Source organism: Hirundo rustica, chromosome Z (genome assembly GCF_015227805.2).
Source record: "Hirundo rustica isolate bHirRus1 chromosome Z, bHirRus1.pri.v3, whole genome shotgun sequence".
NCBI lineage: Eukaryota > Metazoa > Chordata > Aves > Passeriformes > Hirundinidae > Hirundo > Hirundo rustica.
The window spans coordinates 21,450,989-21,472,758 of record NC_053488.1 but is presented as its reverse complement, the minus strand read 5'-3'; the positions used below and the strand labels follow the sequence as shown (position 1 = coordinate 21,472,758).

The following is a 21,770-nucleotide window of genomic DNA, read 5'->3' as shown; positions in this document are numbered from 1 at the left end:
CTTGAACTGGCCAATGGAAGGCGGCAGCTGGGAGGCGAGGGGAGAGGCGGGGAGAGGCGGGCAGGTGAGCGGCGGGCGCCCGCCTTCGCCCCGCCTCCCAGTTCAGGGACAGCCAATCGACTCGGCGCGGTGCGGCGATGGACAGCCCCCCAGGCCAACGGGGGCGTGGTGCTCGCGGGCGGGACGCCCTGACGTGGCGGCCGGGGGGCGGGGGCGGGGGCGGCCCAGCGAACCCGCGGCGCCCCGGGACAGCGGGAGCGGTGAGTGCCGGGGGGCCCGCCCGACCGCCCCCGCACCCCCACACCAACCCCCGCAGCCCCGCCCGGCTGTGCCCCCGCGGGGTGACGCCGCGGCGATGGGGGTCAGTCCCCCCGCCCTGTGGGGTGACAGGGTGGCACTGTGGGACTGCCGAGGGGCGACAAGTTGTTGCCGTGGGGCTGGGAGGAATTAGTCCCCATGCCCCATGGAGCGAAGCGGCTCGCTGTGGGGTTGGGGGGGGCCGTGTCACCCCGCCCTGGGGGGTTACGGGGTGTCTCTGTGGGGTGGGGCGTCACTCTGCGCCGTGGGGTGACGACGTGTCGCTGTGGGTCTGGGCGGGGGTCAGTCCCCCGCACCCGGGGGCTGACAGGTGCCCCTATGGGACCGGCGGGGGTCTTACCCCATGCTTCGAGGGGTGACAAAGTGTCACTGTGGGGCGGGGGGGCAGTGCCTCTGTCTCGGGGTTAACAAGGTGTCGCTGTGGGGTCAGCCCCCCTGCCCAGGCGTTGATAGGGTGTTGCTGTGGGACTGGGGTGTCAGTTCTCTGCACCGTGGGTTGACAAGTTGTTGCCACGAAGTTGAACGGGTCGTCAGTCCCCCTGCACTATGGGGTGGTAGAATATCACTACGGGGCTGGGTAGCGTCAGTCCCACTGCCCCGAGGGGTGACAGGGTGTCATTGTGGGGCTGAGGTGGACAGTCCTTCGGCCCGAAGGGGTGACAAGGTGTCACTGTGGGGCTGGAGGTGATTGGTCCCTCTGGCCATGGGGTGACAGATATCCCTACAGATCTGGGAAGGGGTGCTTGCCTCGCTCCACCCGTGGGGTGAGAGCCTGTCATGTAGTGGGGGTTTAAACCTCTGCTTCACGAAGTGGCAGGGTGTCCCAGGGGGCTGGCAGGATCGGCCTCTCTGCCCCAAGGGTGACAGGCTTTTGCTATGAGCTTAGCCCCTTCGCCCCTTCGTAGGTGGGGAAGAGTGGGTAGCCACCCTATCCTGTCAGCATGGGATGAAATGGAGTCTCTATGGGGCTGAAGGTGGGGGAGGAAGGAGTTGGCATCTCTGGCTCCTGTGGGGTGTCAGGGTTTCTTGGTGGAGCTGTGGGTCATAGTTAACTGGGCTGCCCTACCTGGTGACCACGTGTTCCTGTGGGTCTGAAGAGTATGCCAGGAAGGGGTTAATCCCCCCTGCCCCATAACAGAGATCGTGCATCCAAGTAGGGCAGGGGGAGAGAGGGTAACACCCACTGCCATGGTGCTGCAGTACACCCCTGGGGAGCTGGAGAGGGTGGTGAGGTTAGGGTTAGTCCCTTTCTCCCGTTTCAGTTTGGAGGGAAGAATGTGCTGTTTTAGCTATGTGGTGTCACCTGGAAGGGGTCAACACCCCTCCACCACCGCACTGGGGATACTGGGCCGAACTGGCTGGTGAGGAAGTTGGTAACCTCCCACCTGGCTGACAGTAACAGGTTTAGAGAGGCCAGCATGGAAGGGGTTAACCCGTGTCCCCAGTCGAGGTAACAGAGTCTCCTGTGAGAGGTGACCAGGAGGAAGGGGTTAAATCGCTTTCCTCTTGAGGCGAACAGTGGGTCCCAGTGGGACTTGATCATGGCAAGGGGTCACCCCTGGACCCCTGTGGGTCTGCACTGGGGCACAACGCCTGAGTGAACCCCCACGTGCGTGACAGCCCCTAAAAAGGATAATACCTCTGGGCTGGGCAGGATGCACGGGGTGGTGGTCCATGCAGTGAGGGGGTTTAACCCTGTTCCCTTGCCACCGTGAGCATCCTGGTGAGTCTGGAAACGGGGTACCCTCCCCGAGGAGGCAGCATGGGGGACTAGACCCTGTTGCCACACAACTGTGAGCAGCCGAGTGTGGCTGGAAGAGTCTACTTGGGGAGACTCTGTGAGTGGCTTGACCCCATCTCCACCCAAGAGCCAACACCAGATAGGTCTGGAAAATGGAGGACCCTGTCAGGGGTGATGGCAAGTGGTACTTGACACCATCCCCACGCAGGAGGCAGCACTTCGTGGCTGTGGAGATATGGGACCTTCTCCGAGGGAATTCTGAGCGGGGGTCCTGCTCCGTGCCCACGCAGGAGGCGGCCGCCGGCGGGGCTGGCAGCGGGGGCTGTGCTGGCAGAGGCAGCGAGGGGAGGGTTAACCCCGTCCCCACGCAGGTGCCGGCACCCCAGTGGGGCTGTCGGTGGGGAGGGGGAGGCGGGCGGTGCGTGTGGGGGCTCGGGGAGGGGATGATTCATTGCGGGTAGTCATGACATTGCTGCCTGGTTGCCTGCGGCTGCCATCCAGCACGGGCACGGGTGGCTCTGCCTGCCCCGGCGCGACAAGATCTCCGCCAGCTCCCTGACTGAACCCGGGATACGCTACCATGCCGGCCATCCTGCTCTTCTGGAGCCGCGCCGAGAGGTATGCGCTGCCTCGGCACCCGCGCCTCGCCGAACCCGCCCGTCTCGGAGCCTGCCGGGACTCCAGCCCCTGGGGACACAGTGGGATAGGGGCTGCCGCCCGCCCGGCTGTTTCGCTTATCGCGGGTGGGATGCAGGAGCTACCTGGTGCTACCCCCAGTACGGCTGCCTAGTTTCGGTGTAGAGCTTCTGGAGAGGATGCTCTCCGTGGCCTGCGAGTGACGGTGACAGATGAGGGGACGCGGTGGCATTAGCTTTCCTTGGCGTGCCTGAAGGTGACTTCTCAGAAGTAGGTTTTGCGCCGTGGGCTCGGGGGACGCGCCGTCCCCGTCCCGCTGCCCTGCCGCCACGGGGAGCCCCGGACGCCGGGCGGGAGTGCAGTGCTCAGATCACTTCTGCCGGGGGACTGGTGCCGGCGTCCGGTGAGGGGGGCACAGGGACCCCCATGCATCCGAACGGGAAAAGCTGGGGAGGTGCACATTGGTTAACGCCGCCCTACTTTTCTCCCTACCCGATTCGCCTGGCGGGTGCTCAGCCCCGGGCGTCAGCAGAGTCGTTTCTGGGGACACCGGGGGGGCTCCTGGCTGAGCTCCCTGCGCTCCTTGGAGGGGGCTGCGTGGGGGACGTGACGGTACCAGGCGGCTCGGTGCCTTGCGGCAGCGGAGAGGAGGGGTGCCGGAGCTGACGGATTAAGCAGAAGTGTCTTAATCTGTCGGTTTAACAAGAAAGCGTCAAGAAACCAATTAAAAGGAAAATTACGGCACGGCGAGTGACTCCATTGAAGGGTCTCTCCGTGCGCGGCCGGGAAGCACACAAAGGACGGCAGCTCCCCGGCGGCATCGCGTCGACCGGAGGAGCCCTTTCGGAGCCATTCTGGGAGTGAGGTCAGAGCCAACCACGGCTGCCGGGCGGGCGAAGAGCTGCCCTTTGGGTGTGCCGGAGGAGGTGGAGGGGGGGACTCGCCGGCAGAGCATCCCTTGGCGGCGGCGGCATCCCCGGCACGAGCCAGCGCCTTTCACCCCGCCGCCCTCCTCCCGCCCTCCAGTGCCTCCCGGCCGGGCACACACCACCTGCCGCCGCCTGCGGACAGCCGCGATGTTTAAAATAAAACTAGAGCCTTTAAAAATGACAGCTTGGACTATGAATGTGTTCGTAAAGTTTCGGTAAGTGGGTTTCCACCTCTCGACCTTGTGTCCTCGTTAAACCATCAGCGCCTGTCCCTGGCATCCCGCGGTGACCTTGCACCCCGAGATGGAACAAAAAAAGCCTTGTGCCGTTGCCAGGGTGGGTTTGTTCCCTTAGATGACTGCCGAGCGGAGGGATTATGTCAAACGATCGCTATTCAGCTGGTGCGCTCGCCCAGCGGTTGCTCGGGCTGATGTCATGTGCGGGGCTGGAACAAAGATTTATCCTTTATTTAATTTTTTTTTTCTTTTGGTGTGGTTGCAAGAGGAGGATGGAGGCTGGGCTTGCTCAGCAGGGCAGGGGAATGCCTGTGGTTTTCACCAAGGCAGGGTGGCCGTGGCTTATCTGGAGGCATCTGATTTGCAAGGGCGATGCAGGAATGCCTTTGCCTGCCTGAAACCCCCCTCCGCTCCCGAGGGGGTTAAATGGGAAGTCAGGAGAGGATGACTGAGCAGAAGGGGGAGAGGATCGGTGGCAAGGCGCAGCTGATCCCAGAGAGGTGGGAGGGAAGGAGGCTCTGCGGGGACAGAGTCGTGTTTTACCACCATTGTGCATGTGAGCTGAGCCTTGGAGCGTGCCTTAACCCACCGGGTCACCTGCCATCACCTGGTCCTCTCTGGCACGGTAAACTGCGGCACCGGGATGCATTTTGGTACAGAAATTCCCCTCCCCATGCCCAGCCAGACGAAGGGGTCCTTGGTCAGGTCAGAAATCCTCATCAGGCACCTCCACCCTGGCCAAAGACCTCTCAGGGGCAAGACCAGGGGTCTTGTGGGTGGTGACAGCTTTTCACCAGGAGGGATGTGTTTTCATGGGAAGTGCTGTGGGGTTTTGGCCAGGTGAAGGTGTCCCAGTGGTGCTGTCAGGTTCAGCTGCATGGGGTCAGAGCCAGGCACTGTGGTCCCTGGGCAGCGAAAGTTGAAGGTTTGCCAGCTCTGTGTTGTTGGAGCTAGGGTTTGATGGGGTTGTCTTTAATACTGCTTGGTTTGCTCTTGCTGTGGGAGGTTTGGCAACATCCAGCCAGGTCCAAATTGTTGTCCCAGTACTAGTCTCAGGGAGCCCCTGCCCTCCACTGGAGGCTGCTGTGGGGAAGTGGGGTGTTGGAGTGACCCTTGGTGGGGAGAATGGACAGGATAGCTCTTGGTTCTCCTGCCTGTTGCTCACCCCAGGGTCTCCTGCAGCCCCTCCGCCACTTAGGGAGGGTAAATGGGGAGATGTGGATGTGGGCTGGGAGCAGAGCATCCCCCAGCACCTGCGTGGGCTGGGTGCTGCTGGCATCTCTGCATGCAGGAGCTGGTATAGAAATGTGCTGGCATCTGGGAACTGCCACAGGAGATGCTGTCAGGTGCTCTTCATCCTCCCAGGGACCTCCTCCCACCTCTTTTGTGCCGCCTGAGCTGCTGTACAGTGTTTGCAGATGCCCCCATCTCCCCTCACTGTGTCCTTCAGGGGTGCTTGAGCCTCCCTTTCCATCCACAGCAAAGCTTCTCCTCCATGCCTGTAGCAAAAAAGAGCAGAAATCAGTGGTTTGTATGGAGGTGGTCAAATGTGGGACCAATTTCCAAGCTCCTATAGGTGATCCTTGCCTAAAGCATGGCCCAAGGCAAGGGCTGGACACTTGCTGTGGCTGCCAGATGCTTAGAGTAGCACCTAGGCATGGATTCTAGGGGGCCATAGCCACCCTTGATTGAGCTGTGTTGGTTGTGGGGGTCCCTTTGTAACCTCCAATGGGAGCTCATAGATAGAGTAAGGATGGGGAGAACATCTGGTAGCTTGTATGATGGGGTAGAAAAGGACCAAGGCTCACACCCCATCCCAAAATCCATCTGCTGGAGGGGTGCAGTGTGTTGAGGCAGCTCAGTTGTGTTTGGAGCAAGGACAGGGTGACACCTGGACTGTAGCAGGGAGCGGGATGTGAGCCGTGGGAGTGCAGGTCTTCTAGGGCAACACCTGGGAGAAGCAGGGGCAGCACTGAGTGTGAAAGGGGCCAGGCCAGACCCTTAGGTTCGGGGTGTCAAGTGTTTGCTGTCAGATAACCAAAAGTTGAGGAGCAGTGGGAAACATCTGTGGAGAGGCAAGGGACTTGTTAGCTTTTGCCTGGAGGAGTAGCCCTGCCATCTCCCCTGGCTGCTCCCTGGGTGGCTGTGACTCCAGTGGTGACTGGGGGATGAATTACGGCCACCAAGTTTTCCATGCCTTAGTATAGGCATGGGCACGGCCTCAGCCCCTGCGCGATGGAGCGAGTGAGCCCTGAGCTCCTGGCTTACTGCAAGATCCAGTTGGAGACTCTCAGGGAGTGCAAGTCAGGCTAGAAAGTGTTGGGTTTTTTTTAAAGCAGAAAAAGAAAAAAGCCCTCCCACCATCACAAGATGTTTCTGTCTAACGGCTCTGTTCTCTCTCCGCTAAATACAAATTATGGCTCTGACAGCCGGAGGCGCTTATCTCCAGCTGAATGCCAATTGCTTTCAGGAACAAAATGTTTGAAGTTCCTTTAAGGTGAAGGCACAGCATGGTCCCTGCCACTGCTTTCAGCTTCCAAAACCGGTCGTCATCACCCCAACTTGGGTCTCAGGTCCCCAGCTGGGAGAGAACCAGGCAAGGGGGTGGACATAGGCTGGCAGCTACATTTGGACATAGCTCAGCCCTCCTGACTCAGCCGAGGGGGACGGACAGACAGGGACGTGGTCCTGGCCTGACGTTAGCAGTGGCGTGACCCCTATAATAGCTCCGTGCCCTGACTTGAGCTCTCTCTCCCTGTCAGCCTCAGAGATGAGTCTGTCCATCCCAGCCGTGGGGCTCAGCGGGATAAAACCAGAGCTGGGATACATTCTGGCACCGGGGCTCTGACCTCTGTTGGGAAGCGTGGACTTGAGCCGGCTCTGGTGCTGCTGGCCCGTGGGACACAGGGAGCATCGGCTCCGTGATAAGTGTGTGCCAGTCCCGTCCCCGACTGCCTCTGTGTGATATTCACCTTACGAAGAGCTGTCTTTCTCCTTTCAGGAATAAGTACTCGGCTCCCGGCAGTGTTGCTGTCATGGGGAAGGACTATTACAAGATTTTGGGCATCCAGAGTGGCGCCAATGAAGATGAAATCAAGAAAGCCTATCGGAAAATGGCCCTGAAATATCACCCTGATAAGAATAAAGACCCCAATGCTGAGGAGAAGTTCAAGGAGATTGCAGAGGCTTATGACGTCCTGAGCGACCCCAAGAAACGAGCTGTGTATGACCAATATGGGGAGGAAGGTAAGGGGATAAGCACTGCCTGCTGGGAGGCAGGGGTGTGGAGTCCACATCAGTTTTAGAGGTGAGGGAGGGTTTTCACAGAGAGGTGTTTCAGTGTTTCATGCCTAGTCCTGAAATGGGACCTGTTGCTAAAGAATTGGAGAGAGCGAAGGCTCCACAGGTGACAGAAATCACCTCTCGTCTCGCTCCTCCCCAGACTGCTTCACTTTTCCAGCATTTTGTCACCTTGCTTCCTGGGGTGGCTGGGCTCCCCCTGCCTTCTGCCCCAAAACTGAGGGTGCCAGCTGAGAAACAGAAGGAGCTCACCTCCTGGGTCATATCTCGAGTAGCTCATTAGCAGCTCTTTAAATGACCTAAATAATGCAGCAGAGACGTACTGCTTCTGCCCACATTCCCTCTGCACTTGGGCACTGGTCCCACTGTCCTCCCTGGTACAGGCTGACCTACAGGATTCAAAGCTTTTCCCAATTTAAGTAATAGGCCCTTGTTTTGAAACCAAGCGGCTGCTGTTGTCTGGTGGTTGGCATGGAGGAGGAGGAGGAGGAGAGCCGCTCCGACACAGGCGGCCTTATTAGTCGATGATGGAAGAGTGCAACCCCATTCGAGGAGAGTGCCGAATAGCATCTGCATTAATCAGCCCAGGACTTGGGTGCTTAAAAGAGCAGGAGTTCTGGCAGGAGCAGACTGCTGGGGGGGAAGAGGCAGCTTCTCTCTCAGGCAGGTGCATCCCCTCAAAAGCCACCGGCAGGATTAAGCAGCAGTGGGTTAATTGTTGACCCGTTAGTTATGTCAGGGGTATGATGGATGCACTGGGCACAGTGATTTGCTGCCCTGTAAAATGAGAAGAGACTCTCTCAAGTGGGAAACCAGCTTTTCCCAGGAGGCCTCAATGAAATCGGACCCTGCTCAGGCTGGCGTCATGGGATTAAAGGTGAAACCTCCTGGCTGTACAGTCTGTTAGGAATAGGGCTCACTGGGGATTTGGCAAAATCGCCGTCTCCTGCAGGCATCTAAAATAAGAGCAAATTAAAGAAGAGGATAAGACCTCCCTCACTGCCCCATCAAGTAAAGACCATCTTCTTCCATGTCCCCTCAGTGTTGAACCTCTCATGTTCCATGACCTTCCCCACACCTTTTGTTTCCCTTTTTTTGGGGGGCAATGAAGATCTGCGTTTTGAGAAGCTTCAGGGTCCCACATCTTGTGTAGGCAAGGTGAAGTGGGAAAGCCCCTCCAGCCCACCCAGAATACTGACTTCAGCACTCAGAAGAGACCCCCAGGCTTGTCCTGCTATGGAAGGGGCATGGGGGGTTGGGACAAAGGACAGCCTGTCAGAAATAGTCCTTCACTGTCACTGGTGTGCCCTGAAAATAGTCTCTGAGCTAGGCTTGGCTTAACCCTTCCCAACCCTCCTGGACAAAAATAGACTTGCAGAGCATGTGTGACTTCTTTGAGGGGCACTTGTCATGTGCCTTGACTCCCTGGGACGAGTTGCAGCAACATCAGGCTCAGCCTGGGACCTGACAGGGTAGTTTCCCATGGGAAAGGTTGCCAAATGATCCAAACCAGGAGCTTACCTGGTGTTTTATACAGCCAGTGTGCAGGGAGCTGCATGCCGACCTGGAGATGTGCTGACCTCCACCTGCCCATGGAATCATTGAGGCTGGACAAGATCACTAAGATCATTTAATGAAGCACTGCCATGTTCACCACTAGCCCGTGTCCCTAACTGCCACATCTGTCAGGGGCTCCTTTTGCAGGAGTTTAAATTCCCCAGCATTCAGGTGGTTTTAGAGTCTTTTTTGCCCTCTGCAAAGCTCTGTGCCAAACCGAAGGAAGAGTCAGAGTCTTCAGGTTTAGATTTTTCAAGGTTGCATACTTCGTGTTTATTGTTTCTTATCTTACATTTTTCTCAGACCAACAAGATGTTTGCCGCGGCTTGGACTTCTCACGTCTCCCCCGAGCTGGGTTGTCCTTATCTTTTACGCTAATTGCTACGTATTCTTTATTTACTATTTATTACCAATGTCTATCACTATTACTAAAAAGGTCATCCCTACTCTGACCCAATCCTCACAAACTACTTTGTGCCAGCGTCACTGCAGAAATGGAGTGAGGGAACAAGAAGGATGAAGAAAGAGACAACGCCCTAAATTCTCCATCTTGCCCCATTCACTTCAATGCCAAGAATCCCAAACTCACTGTTTTTTCACCCTGTGATATACTAAACTACTATTTTTCACACTCTTGTGGCCTGCAATGCTTCCTGCAGTGCAAGAAGCCTCTCCCATGGACTGAAATCAAATCCAGTGTCTCTCTGAGCTCTGGGCTCTGGGCTGGGGTCCCAGACCCCCCTGCCCAGGTCCCTGACCCTCCAGGGCAACCAGAGGAATGCCCTGGATTCCAACACATCCACAAACCTTTTGGACACTTCCAAGAATGGTGACTCCATCACTTCCCTGGGCACTGTGTTCCAACGTCTGGCCAACTTGTCTGTGAAGAAATTTTTCGTAATATCCAGTCTCAGAGACAAGGCTATAGGGGCAGGAAGGAGCCTGCTCATGGGGTGAGATGGAGGTGGGCTGACCAGGGTATGTTTGAAATTAAAATTAGGTGAATTGGGTAGAGAGAATCAGAGGTCCTTCAGTAGGGATAGAGGGAGCCAAGCCTGAATGGATTCTGAGCTTGCAGGGTGAAGGGGTAGGACTGTGTGTCATGGGTGGAGATGGTGCCTTCACGGTGGTTGGGCTGGGGGGGCGTTGATCTACGCACTAGGGAGAGGGTGGAAGAACTGCCTGGAGTTGGCAGAGGCCTTTCTCCCACCTGGGCAGTGCAGGCTTACAGAGCATTCCCACGCAGGGAGCATTCATGCCTCCTCTTTCCCCCTTTCTTCTAGGTCTCAAAACTGGAGGTGGCTCTTCAGGTGGCTCAGGGAGCACCTTCCATTACACCTTCCACGGAGACCCCCACGCCACGTTTGCGTCCTTCTTCGGAGGCTCGAACCCTTTCGACATCTTCTTCGCCAGCAGCCGCTCCCGGATGTTCAATGGCTTTGACCAGGAAGACATGGATATGGATGATGACGACGACCCTTTCAGTGCCTTCGGCCGGTTTGGCTTCAATGGCATTAATGGGGTTCACCGGCGGCACCAGGAGTCCCTGCACACGCGGAGGAAGGTCCAAGACCCACCTGTCATCCACGAGCTCAAGGTGTCCCTGGAAGAGATCTACCATGGATCCACCAAGAGGATGAAGATCACTCGCAGAAGGCTCAACGCTGATGGCCGGACCATGCGGACTGAGGACAAGATCCTAAACATTGTCATCAAAAGGGGTTGGAAGGAGGGAACCAAAATCACATTCCCCAAAGAAGGGGATGCCACACCAGACAACATCCCTGCAGACATCGTCTTCATCCTCAAGGACAAGCCTCACTCACACTTCAAGAGGGACGGGACAAACGTGATCTACACGGCAAACATCAGTCTTAAAGAGGTGGGTACGGGTGGTAAATCCCACGGGATATCAACTGACACTGGTTCATGGCATTTGGGGCCTAGATGGGGATCAGTCCTTCTGCTCTGGATAGGAAAGACCAGGTAGGTCATAAGAAAGGAGCTGCAGATGCCAACTTGGTCTTGGCTTTGGAGGTGCTTTGACTTCCATGCCGGCTGTGGGACACCGATGCTGCAACCCCTGCTGACTACACCTCACTTCTTGAGCCAATTCAAGTGGTATTTATCCATTTTTTCCATTCCCTATATGTCTTGTTTTTCTATTTTAGCGTAGGGTATTCACCTGTGTAACTAAGGCTACATCCTCTATAGGAACAAGGGAAAACACTGGTTGGGTGGAATTAGTCTGATTCCTGCTTTTCTTGTAGCTGAGCCCACTGTGGCTTCCTTACTAACCTGGCTATGACACCAGGTGCCTCTTCCCATGGGTAGAGAGCAGGATCACATGGAGGAAAGTGATTTTTTTTTTTCCCTCCCTGAGCAGTGCTTTAGCTGTTTTCTTTGATTCTGGCTTTCCTAGATAAGCAACCAAACAAATTAAATACCCAGGCAATGAGTAAAACTCAACACTTCCAGGCTGCCAGTCCTGGAGGTCACGGCAGGGCTGGATGTATGCATCAGATCATCCAGGAATCTGCATGAAGGTGGGAGAGGAAATGGGAGATTACCTCAGTACAAGATGTGCTGTTCATCACTGCTGCTGTAAAACTACCTTTTAATAAATCTCCGCTGGCAGCTGCATTTAACGTTGACATTTTTGGCAGCTGCCATTTGCTGTTCCTTTTAGATGGTAGACGCTGTCTGTCTTCTTAATGAGCTGATTTTTTTTTTCCTTCCTGAAGGCAGATTTATGTTCTCAAATGCATTTAATAGAAATAAGCTCAATGGGCCAGACTTGATGTAGGAAAACATGATCTTGTGAAATGTGCCCGGAAGCTCTGTGATGGCTCTGCATCCCGGCTCAGGCTGTGACCGGGTGTACTGGGGGCAAAAAGCACACAGGCCAGGCAGAGCCGGGCACTCCTGAAGCAAACTCAGCTCCACTTAACTTGCAGACTCAGAAACAGAGTTTCCCTCACAGTACAAAGTACAGAGGTTTATTCCTGCAGTAGCTGGTTCTCCTGGCCGATCCAGAAATACTCAGGAGAGACTGCCTTATTTATGGAGCTGTGCATGCCATATCTCAGATATTTCCTTCTGTTCATTCCTCTTATAAAAGAGGAATGTTGTAACATTAACCCTGACCTGGCTGTGCTAATGCCCAGACCATTTAGCCCAAGTTCGTGTGCTGGTCCGGCTGGAGGGACTCTTGCCTTGAGTTGGCTTCTGAGCAGCAACTGGAGAAACAAGTTCCACCTCCACAAACTGTTGCACCAGAAGTGTTGGACACCCATGAGCTGGCAGTGGGTTTGCACAGTGCAGACATAAAGCAGAAAATTGATGGTCCAGGCAGATTCCTCATCTCTTTCTGATGGAATTTCTGGTCTCTGACCTCCCCCAGCACAAACCCAACATGCTGGGCATCCTCATGGAGCTGCTAGCCTGGCTGTCATCCTCAGCTTGCTGCTTGCCAGGGCAGTGTGATACTCTGCTGCGTTTGTCTTCCAGGAAAAGAAGTTCCTTAAGTGCTCTGGAGCACGAGCAGATGCTGGGAGCTCTCCAATTCTGTATGCTACCACCTCAGTATGTGACAGAGCACAACATTTCCATCTCCTCAGCATCTAGCTGTAGTCTTGGATTTCTCTTTGCACATTCTGCCTTGTGAGGCTGCCCTTTTCTAGCTTAAGTTTTATTCTCTGAGACTGGCATAAGAGAATGTAGTGCCATCAGGAAAGCTGGCAGGTGATGGGTGTTGGAGGACCCTCCCAACCCTCAAGTCCAGCCCTGCTGGGTGCCTGGTCAGGTCAGTGCAGGCTTTGTGCCACCTGTCTGCTGCGGAATCACAGATGTAGGAGTGCTTTTCCAGGGATTCATTGTCTTACTTCCTAAAATCAGAGGCACATGCCTCAGCAGGGAGCTGCGGGAGGGAGGAGACACACAGCTCCACCAGCAGCTGCCTCTGCTGGGAGGCAGCGCTGCCAGCAAGGCGTCGTGCCCTCCTGGCTGCTGCCTAATGCCTGCCCTCGGCACTATCCCGCTTTGCATCCTTTACCTGGCTTCAACTTCCTCGAAGTATCCGCACCTCGGCTTGTCCCGGCTGGGACGTGGCTGATGGCAACGCCCTCCCCAGTGGCTTCTTCTGCGAGCGGAGGAGGACCCAATGGTGACCTAGATAAAGTTCTGTTCACACAGCACAGCACTCAAACCCAGCGTGATTTCATCCCCAGGGATAAACCAAGCCTCTTTCTAGGATGCGGGGTAGCTCCCGCGGTTACTGGTGTTACTTCAGCAACCGTTTTCCCAAATGCCAGCGAAGTTGAGCAAGAAGAATGAAAAACAGGGACATACGGCGGAGGAGCGATCGCCTCGGATTCTTGCGTCTTGGCTCTGGGAAGGAAACATTAAGATCCTGTCTGCCTTCACTGTTACCGCCCGCTTCTGCTCACATCTCTGCCTGCTTTCCCTATCCACGTGTTCCCACAGGGAGTTCTTGTTCTCCTTTCTGCTTTTGTGGCTGGAGGTGTCCTTTCTTAGCATACGTGGGCACATGCAGCCACGGCACCCTGCACTAGGCACCAGTGAGCAGGAGGGCTTTGGCATCCTTGCCTGAGTGCACAGCACAAACTCCTTGATGTGGGGATACTGTCCTTTGTTTTCCCTCCAACCTGCTGGAGATCAGCCAAGCACCTGCTGCTCACACAGAGCTGGTGATGGCAATCCTCCTGTGAGCTGAAGACTTCATCCCTGCCGGACACCCTCTCCAGGAGGAGTCCTGTGCTGATGAGCTACGCAAAGGAGACGGGACCTTTTCCCCTGTTCTTTGCTCAACAAAGACCCCAAACCAGCTCTGACACAGCCCCCACTGCAAACCCTCTGGTCCAAAGCCTCGGTTCTGCGGCAGAAGCCCCATCCATCATCTCAGAGCCAGTGGCCAGCATGAGATGTTTCTCCTGGTGCCTGTTGCTGCTCTGCCTTTGGAGGCTCTTCCTGGGGAGGGGAATGCAGAACGTTCCCCCACTTAGGCCAGAAGAAGCAATTGCATCTTTCTCCGCTCCCTTTGCAGGGTGTTTTGGGAAGGCTGGGACCCTCAGGACCCAGTTCAGAGAGACAAACCTGTGCCAAGCCCCCAGATGGAAGCTCGAGGCTATAGCTCAGCAGCCCTCCAGCCCCCACCCCCTTCCAGAAGCATCCTTCCGCAGTCCTCTTGCTCAGCCCTTGCCGAAAGCCTGGAGACGATCCTGCCCACACGTACGACAGAGCTGTCTGAGTTATTTAAGGACACAAGGATTTTCTTGCTGCATTCCCGCATCACGTGGCTCGCCAATGCAGGCCGGTGTGCGGCTGCTGCCGGAGCTGGGGTACAGCTACACCGGCTCCTGGCTGTGCAATGGGGTCAGAGACAGGAACCAGCCCCTGCAGCCCCCCAGCTCCCAGGGAAGCTCGGTGCCACAGCCACGCCATTGTCACAAGCTGGCGTAGCCGTGCAGGGGCTGTCAGTGACGGGGATGGGACATGGGCTGTGCTATAGATAACCCCAGCACCGGGCAGAGCTGCCAAGCTCTGGAGGGTGACAGCTGATGGGCTGTGGCAGCATCCCATGATCTCAGCTGGATTTTCGGCTGCCCGAGGCTGGGCGACGCGGCTGGAAAGGGGCTAAATTTAGCCTGTGCTGTTGCTGTGGGTGGCTGGGTGCTTGCTGGTGGTGCTTTCTGGGCAGTCCAGGAGGTAGGGAGGGGAGTCCTTACCCCCGTGAGAGCTGGGGCACGTCTCTCCTGGGGCGCCTCTTCTGCACAGCTCCTGCTGCGCAGTTCATGGTGGTTGGACCAGGCTGGTGCCAGCAGAGAGCCGTGCTTGCACTAGTGAGCATCACCCAGTGCTCTTGGGCAGCATCCAAAGGGAGCTGGGCGGTTCAACCAGGGGAGCAGGCAGTGGGGGGACACGGGGGGGCTGTCGGGGTGCTTTGGGGCAACAACCCCATCTGATGGCCTGTTCCCTCTTCCTCCCTCAGGCCTTGTGCGGCTGCACCGTGAACATTCCCACCATCGACGGACGGGTGATCCCGCTGCCCTGCAACGACATCATCAAGCCAGGGACAGTGAAGAGACTGCGTGGGGAGGGGCTGCCCTTCCCCAAGGCCCCCAGCCAGCGAGGAGACTTGATCGTGGAGTTCAAAATCCGCTTCCCGGACAGAATAGCTCCCCAGACGAGACAGATCCTCAAGCAGCACCTCCCATGCTCCTAGAGCCCAGGGACTCTCCTCCAAAGCAGCAATACTTCAAACGCATGTGCCACAGCACCTGGCCTGCGCAGAGCCGAGGTGCCACAGCACTTTTAAATGCAAAAAAAAAAAACCAACAAAAAACAAACAACCCCTCACACTACTTTCCTCCCCCAAAAAACTCATCCGACCCACCCCCCATCCATCCTTTTTGGCCGGTTTTTTACTCCAGCAGTGGGGAGACTCCTGCCTGCCACAGCTCTCCCAGCTGCCAAACCTTTTCTTTCTCCCCAGAGGTCCATTTTTTTTGCCTTGCACGAGTGAGAGCCGTGGGCCCTTTGCCCAGGGAGGTGCGCTGTGTTGTAGGTTTTTTATGTCACCTGCTTTTCAGGCCACTCTTCCCACAAGAAGCTGAACTTGTCGGGGTCCGGCGCTGTGTAAATAGGACTCCGCAGGATCTGGCATCCCCGCTGCTGGTTTTTCTCTTCCCCTCTTTGATACTTGCTGCTGTTTGGGGTCCCGGCTGCACCGCGGTGCAGATCGCTCCTGCCTGCGGTGGCCCCCCCAGTAGCCGGACAATTTCTCACCTGGGGCCACGGTACCAAGTCCAGTCGTGGTCCGCTCTCCTGTGCCAAGCCTACACCGAGCCTCGGCTGTGCCGAACAACGGAGCACGTGGGGATGGTCCATCCAGCCTCCTGCCCCTGCCCAGGGATGTCCCCAGTGCCCGTGGGCAGCACTTGCCTGCACCTGCTGCCCACAGGGCCCCAGCCAGCAGGAGGAGGGGGGAAAGCCCAGGGTGGAGCTTTCTTTTTTCGGATGTGTTGAGTTTGCATTGCTGCTTTTATTTTTTAAATACATATATAGAGAGCTCATTAGATAAACTTTGTAAGGGTTTTTCTCTGCCTGTATTGGGGATACTGGCCTGATGCACCCAGGCTTTTTTTGAAAGGGGGATGATTCAGCCACACGAACAGCAAACCCCCGGAGTGGGGTTGTGTGTACGTGTAGCACTAATCTGGGTGCAAAAGCAGAGCCAAGCGTGAGCAGAGCTGTGGGTTTCACTAGTGTTTCAGGTCAAATTAGGGATTCTAAGAAGAGAGAGGCATGTGTATATATTTTTCTACAGGGACAATTCATTCAGGAGGTGTTTCTGGACATCAGGGTGGAGCTGGGAGGCGCATGAGGCAGTCTGTTTAGCGGCTCCATTTTCAAATACTGTATTTTTTTAAAATCTTTGGATTTCCATCAGGAGAATTTTTATATTTCTTACCTTTCTCAGCCCACTCTGCCTCATGCCGCTTTTTTTTTCCCAGGAGAGGGCTGCTGTGGAGTGGGAGGCACATTTGACCTGGCTTTGTACAGCTCCTCTTTCAGTGCAGCACTGCCAAGAAAACCCCTGCCAAAATATTTTCCCCCACTCTGGGAATCTTTTTTTTTTTAATTCCTTAAAAAAAAAAATTGCTGACTTGAAGCAGGGGGTCCCTTGGGGTGGGGGGCTGTGCGTGGGGTGTCCATGGGGCTGGGGGTACAGCTGTACAGTGTTACCCTGTGGGGCGAGGAGACCTGGGAGGTGCTGCTGAATCAATCACCTGCTTCGGCCAGCAAGGGGAGGCCACCAGTTCCCTCCACTGGTCCCTGTGGAGTTCAGCATGGAGAAATGCAGTGGATGCTGTGAGCGAGAAGACAGGCCAGCACGCAGATGCAAGCTGATTTGTTTTTCTCGGTTTCAACGAGACCTGAATGTTTTATAGTGGGGTTTTTTTATTTTTTTTTTTGATTTTTTTTTTTTTGTTTTTTTTTTTTCTTTTTTTTTTTTTTTTTTTTTGTAATGTCAGTATTGAGAGAAATAAAGAAGTATTTTGAAAAATACACTTTTTTGAGGTGTGTTGTGATGGGAGGTGCCAGGCTGGGCTCCAGCAGACAGCAGGGAGAGGGCTCTGTGCCAGGGTCATTTCCACCACCACCCTGGCCAGGTGTCCTTGAGGCTGAAGGAGGAGACGAAGCATGAAGGAAAAGAAATGTATTTGTTCTGGTTCTTGGTGCACAGGACCTTCAGGACCTAATAACAAGGGAAAGGGAATGAATAGATGACCTGGTTGGTCACAGTTGGCTGCTCCTCTCCTGTGTGGCCTCAGTAGTGCTGACCACATTGCTAAGGTGGTGGTGAGGGGCTCTGTCGCCTCAGGGCTCTAGGATATGGCTAACATGGGCAGTGGGATGGTCAGTGAAGGGCTGCAGGGGCGGGCTGGAGAGAGCAGTGCCCATCTCTTCTCAGAAGGGCCCTGGGGCAGGGTGAGAACCAGAGGCGTGACTGGCACCAGTGGAAAGTCTGCCAGGCAACATTTGCACAGTGCTGCTGTCTGGAGCAGTGCACAGGGACAGGAGATGAGAGCAACACCCACGGGCCTTTGTGCCCTCCTCTCAAGTCCAGCGTGTGGCTCAAGAGGGTTTAATTTTGGGTGAGAATAGTCAACAAATTAAACTGGATGGTGTTAATTGCTGCATAGCACTGCATATAGTCTCCATGGCCACTATATGCCTATCACCATCACTGGGCACCTTGCCTCTCTAAATTTGGGGGTCTGAACCCAACTCCCCTTTGATTGCCATGTTAATGAAGGACGAGCTTTGGTGAAACCAGCCAAGCCCAGCAGTGATGGCATCAGAACTGGTTTCTACATGAGACACCACCACACACCGTCTTTCCTGCCCTGAAAGACTCCTAGGACAGATGAAGCCCAAGGTCATGGACTAAACAACCTCAAGGGACTTTTATAGGGCTGGTCCGTAGACAGGGGGAATGATGTAATCACAGAATCAAAGAATGATCTGGGTTGGAAGAGACCTTAAAGCTCACCTCATTCCAACCCCCTGCTTTCCTGGCTGGGACACCTTCCGCTAGACTGCGTTGCTCAAACACCCATCCAACCTGGCCTTGAATACTTCCAGTGACTGGGCATCCACAGATTTTCTGGGTAATATGTGCCAGTGCTTCACACCCTGACAGTAAACAATTTTTTTCCTGATATCCAACCCAAACCCTCCCTCTTTCACTTTGAAACCATTACTCTTTGTCCTGTCACTACATGGTCTTGTCAAAAACCTCTCCCCATCCTTCTTACAGGCTCTCTTTAGGCAGTGGAAGGGATCAAAATACTGATATCAAAAGACAGAAAGGGTGATGGGGTATTGGGACACAGGGGACTTGGCATGACCTAAATAGTATGGAATAAGTGGTGGTTTCAGCTGGGATAGAGTTAATTTTCTCTCCAGTGCTGTGATTTGGATTCAGTATGAAGATAATGTTGGTAACACACAGCAGTGCTCACCCTAAACTCAAGCACTGTTCAGTTCCCCATGCTGTGCCAGGGAGTGTGGCCAGGAGAGCTGAGCTCAGCTGGCCAAAGGGATATTCTGTGCCACAGAACACCATGCCCAGTGTATGAAGTGGGGGCAATGAGTGAGTGGCTGCATGGCATTTAGTGAAGTCCTTTCCGGTGCCCGACATGGGCCCAGAGGATGGAGTAACAATAGATCTGAGCAGAGCCTGTTAGACCAGGCTTGTTATCAGCATTTGCCGTATTAGTTTAATAGTTTCTGGTCACAAAGTTGTTTTGTTTGCACTCAAAGTTCTTACGTGTGTGCTTGCAGAAGCACCTTGCTTGGTGTTTGTCCCCTGTGGTGATGTTGATCTTCCATGGGGCCTGGGTGAGTTTTTTGCAGTCGTGGCTTGTAAGTGTCTCTAAGTGCCACATCTACACCATTCCTAAAAGTTTCAAAGATGTACAGATCTGGCGCCTTAGGAACATGGTTTAGTGGCGGACTTGGCAGTGGCAGGTTAATCGTTCTACACCATGACCTTAGATGTCTTTTCCAACTTTAACATTCTGTGATTTGATGATACACACCTTTTAAATACCCTCAGGGATGCACCACAGCCATGGCAGCCTGCTTCGACATTTGACAACACCTTCCATGAAGAAATTTATCCTAATACCCAACTTAAATGTCCACTGGCACAACTTGAGGCCATTTCCCCTTGTCCTGTCACTTGCTAGCTGGGAGAAGAGACTGACTACACCCTCCTTTCAGGCCACTGCAGAGAGTGATCAGGTCACCCCTGAGCCTCTTCTTCTCCAGTATAAGCACCCCCAGTTCCCTCAGCTGCTCCTCATAGGACTTGTGCTCCAGACCCTTCCCCAGCTCCATTGCCCTTCACTCCAGCACTTCAGTGTCTTTCTTCTGGTGAGGGGCCCAGAACTGGACGGAGCGCTTGGAGTATGGCCTCACTAGTGTCCGGCACAGGGGGATGGACACTGCCCTCTCCTGGGCCACACCATTGCTGATACACTCAGGATGTCCTTGGCCTTCTTGGCCACCTGGGCACACTCCAGCTCATGTTCAGCCACCGTTGATCAGCCCCACCAGGTCCTTTCCCACTCAGCAGCTTTCCAGCCACTCTGTCCCAGCCTGCGGCACTACCTGGGGTTGTTGTGACCCAGGGCCAGGACGGAGCTCTTGGCCTCTCTGAGCCTCACACAATTGGCCCTGGCCCATGGATCCATTGGTACGACAGAAACTCCATTTGCGAGACAAATCTGACGCAAGCACCCAGCACTGCCATTCCCTCTGTATTTCGGGAGCCATCTGTTGGGAGTTGTTAGTAACTGCACCTTTGGCCTTTTCCCTTCCAGAGCCAAACTATGGTGGAAACATTTTCCTACATCTTTTTCTTTCACGGAATCAGTCATAGAAAGGTTTGGGTAGAGAGAGATCTTAAAGCTCAACTCTTTCCAAGCCCCCTGCCATGGACTGGGACACCTTCTACTAGATCAGGTTGCTTAAAGCTCTCTTCAGCCTGGCCTTGAACATTCCTAGAGATCTGCATCTATAATTCCTTCCTGCCTTCCGTCTTTGGAAGTCCTCTATTCCCCCGGCCTGGTAACAGCAGGCATTCTTTTAGGGAAGAGGAAGGAGAGAGTGGTACCTGGTGGTTCTACCTGCGAGAATATGGAGAGGACACAAGAACGTGGGAAGGAAAACCTACCTTGGCCATAGAGACCCGGTATGGGAATTGCAAAGGAAAACAATCACAAATGAGGGCTGTTCCAGAGTATTTGCTGCCTGGTCTCCAGTGGGTGGTTTCCCAGGCACAGTCAAAGGTTATAGTATTCCTGATCCTATGGCAAGCATGAAGCTGTGTCAGGGGAGATTTAGGTTGAAAACATTTTTCCTCCAGAGGTTGTCTGGCCCCTGGAACGGCTGCTCAGGGAAGTGGTTACAGCACCAGCCTGACAGAGTTCAAGAAGTGTTTCAACAGTGCTCTCAGGCACATGGTGTCCTGTGCAGGGCCAGGAGTTGGACTCAATGGTCACAATGGGTCCATTCCAATTCAGGGTGTTCTGTGATTCCATTCCAATGACCAGGACTAGAAGAACTCTGCCTCTATCCTCTGTCTCAAACTGCCCAGAGGGATATCCCATGCCATAGAACATCAAGCCCTGTGTGTCATCTGGGGGCTTGTGGCATGTGGGGTGTGAGTGAGCAGCTGAGTGGTACTGATCTGCCAGCAGAGTTCAAGCCCCCGCAGGAGGGGAAGCCCTTGGAGCAGGAACAACCATAGGGAAGCAATACACTTGGGGCAGGAAATGTCAGTGGGGAGGGCACATCCATAGTGCAGGAGATGCCCATGGAAGAGGGATGCCCTCAGGACTAGGATAGTTCATGGGGAGAGGATGCACATGGCCGGGGGGGCTCCAAGTGAAAGGGTGTCCTGTGGGCCGGTGATGCCAATGGAGCAGGGATGCCCACAGCATATCCATGCCTGCCTGGAGCAGGATGGGGACCTGCTGAGAGCAGTCACTTGTGGCCCCCTGCTGATTGGAGCACCTGCTGGGCCCAGAGGGTTTTGGGGTGCCGCAGGAGGGTCTCAGTCTCCTGGATCAGGGACCATCCTCTAATCCCAACACCGTGGCCTGAGAGAGGTCTCCCACCCTGCATCAAGCGTGGCTGGACTGTGGCTCCCATAAAGTCCAGTGATCCCCCATGGGGCCTGGCTGTAGGGGCTGTAGGGGGGTGAAGGGTCTCTGGGGCCACAGGTGGAATCCAGGGGGGCAAGGGAGGTCTTGATCATGTCAGCAAAACAAGGGGATACCCTCAGTTTCTCCCTCATTAATCCCACACCTTCCAGGGCAAGCCTGAGCCAAAAGCATCTTCCTCCCTCTAGCACCCTTCGGAGTGGCCCAGTCCCCCCAGGAAGGATCTGGGAAGGGGAGGAGGGTGCTGCAGAAAGGCTCTTGTCCTGGCAGTGACCGACTGGGGTCTCTGCTGGAGGAATCTTGAAAGGGGCTGGGGCTAAACCCAGTCCTTGATACCAACTGCTCACCTGGGGCTGCTGAGGTTCACGGGGCAGGGGCTGTGAGTGCTGGTCTGGGAGACACCCTCAGTCCTCCCACCAGGGTCACATAGCCTCAGAGCAGGGGTAGAGGCTCTTGGAAATCCTGTGGGTCCTGTTCCCTCACCGGGAGCCATGTCCCAGAGACAGCAGGGAAGAGAGGAGGTTTTCCAGCCTCTCTGCTGGGTTCAATTAGCATTTGCAAGTAGGAGAGGCAGTGGAGAAGATTCAGGCTGCCAGGAGCTGGGGCACACACCCCACCATGCCATGCCTCCTTGCCCCAGCCTCCACAGCAAAGATGCCAGGATGGATCTACTCAGCTGGCTGTGTGGTGATGTTCACACACTGGCAGGAGGAAGAATCCCATGCGGACAGTTTGGGGGAGTCCTGGAGAGCTCCTTTCCCAGGTGCCAGAAAGCACCTGGGTCTGGTTCCTT

The 21,770-nt window shown here is 55.1% G+C and overlaps 1 protein-coding gene across 4 annotated transcripts; it reads left to right on the top strand.

Moving 5' to 3' along the window:
• The first annotated feature begins 225 nt into the window (after positions 1-225).
• On the top strand, positions 226-16,449 carry DNAJB5 (DnaJ heat shock protein family (Hsp40) member B5). 4 transcript variants are annotated; one of them, XM_040090606.2, is made up of 4 exons: positions 226-260; positions 6,862-7,106; positions 10,001-10,599; positions 14,728-16,449. In XM_040090606.2, the coding sequence occupies exons 2-4, from the start codon at positions 6,896-6,898 to the stop codon at positions 14,959-14,961; spliced, it is 1,044 nt and encodes a 347-aa protein (XP_039946540.1). In that variant the 5' UTR covers positions 226-260; positions 6,862-6,895; the 3' UTR covers positions 14,962-16,449. The 4 variants fall into 4 exon arrangements, with proteins under 4 accessions (XP_039946540.1, XP_039946538.1, XP_039946536.1 ...); XM_040090604.2 differs by lacking the exon at positions 226-260 and adding an exon at positions 2,523-2,677; XM_040090602.2 differs by lacking the exon at positions 226-260 and adding an exon at positions 3,714-3,839.
• The last annotated feature ends 5,321 nt before the right edge of the window (positions 16,450-21,770 follow it).

Coding starts and splice junctions, on each gene's coding strand:
- DNAJB5 (XM_040090602.2), top strand. CDS start 3,772: ATGTTTAAAATAAAACTAGAGCCTTTAAAAATGACAGCTTGGACTATG. Junction 3,840..6,861: donor AATGTGTTCGTAAAGTTTCG/GTAAGTGGGTTT, acceptor TTCTCCTTTCAG/GAATAAGTACTCGGCTCCCG. Junction 10,600..14,727: donor CAAACATCAGTCTTAAAGAG/GTGGGTACGGGT, acceptor TTCCTCCCTCAG/GCCTTGTGCGGCTGCACCGT.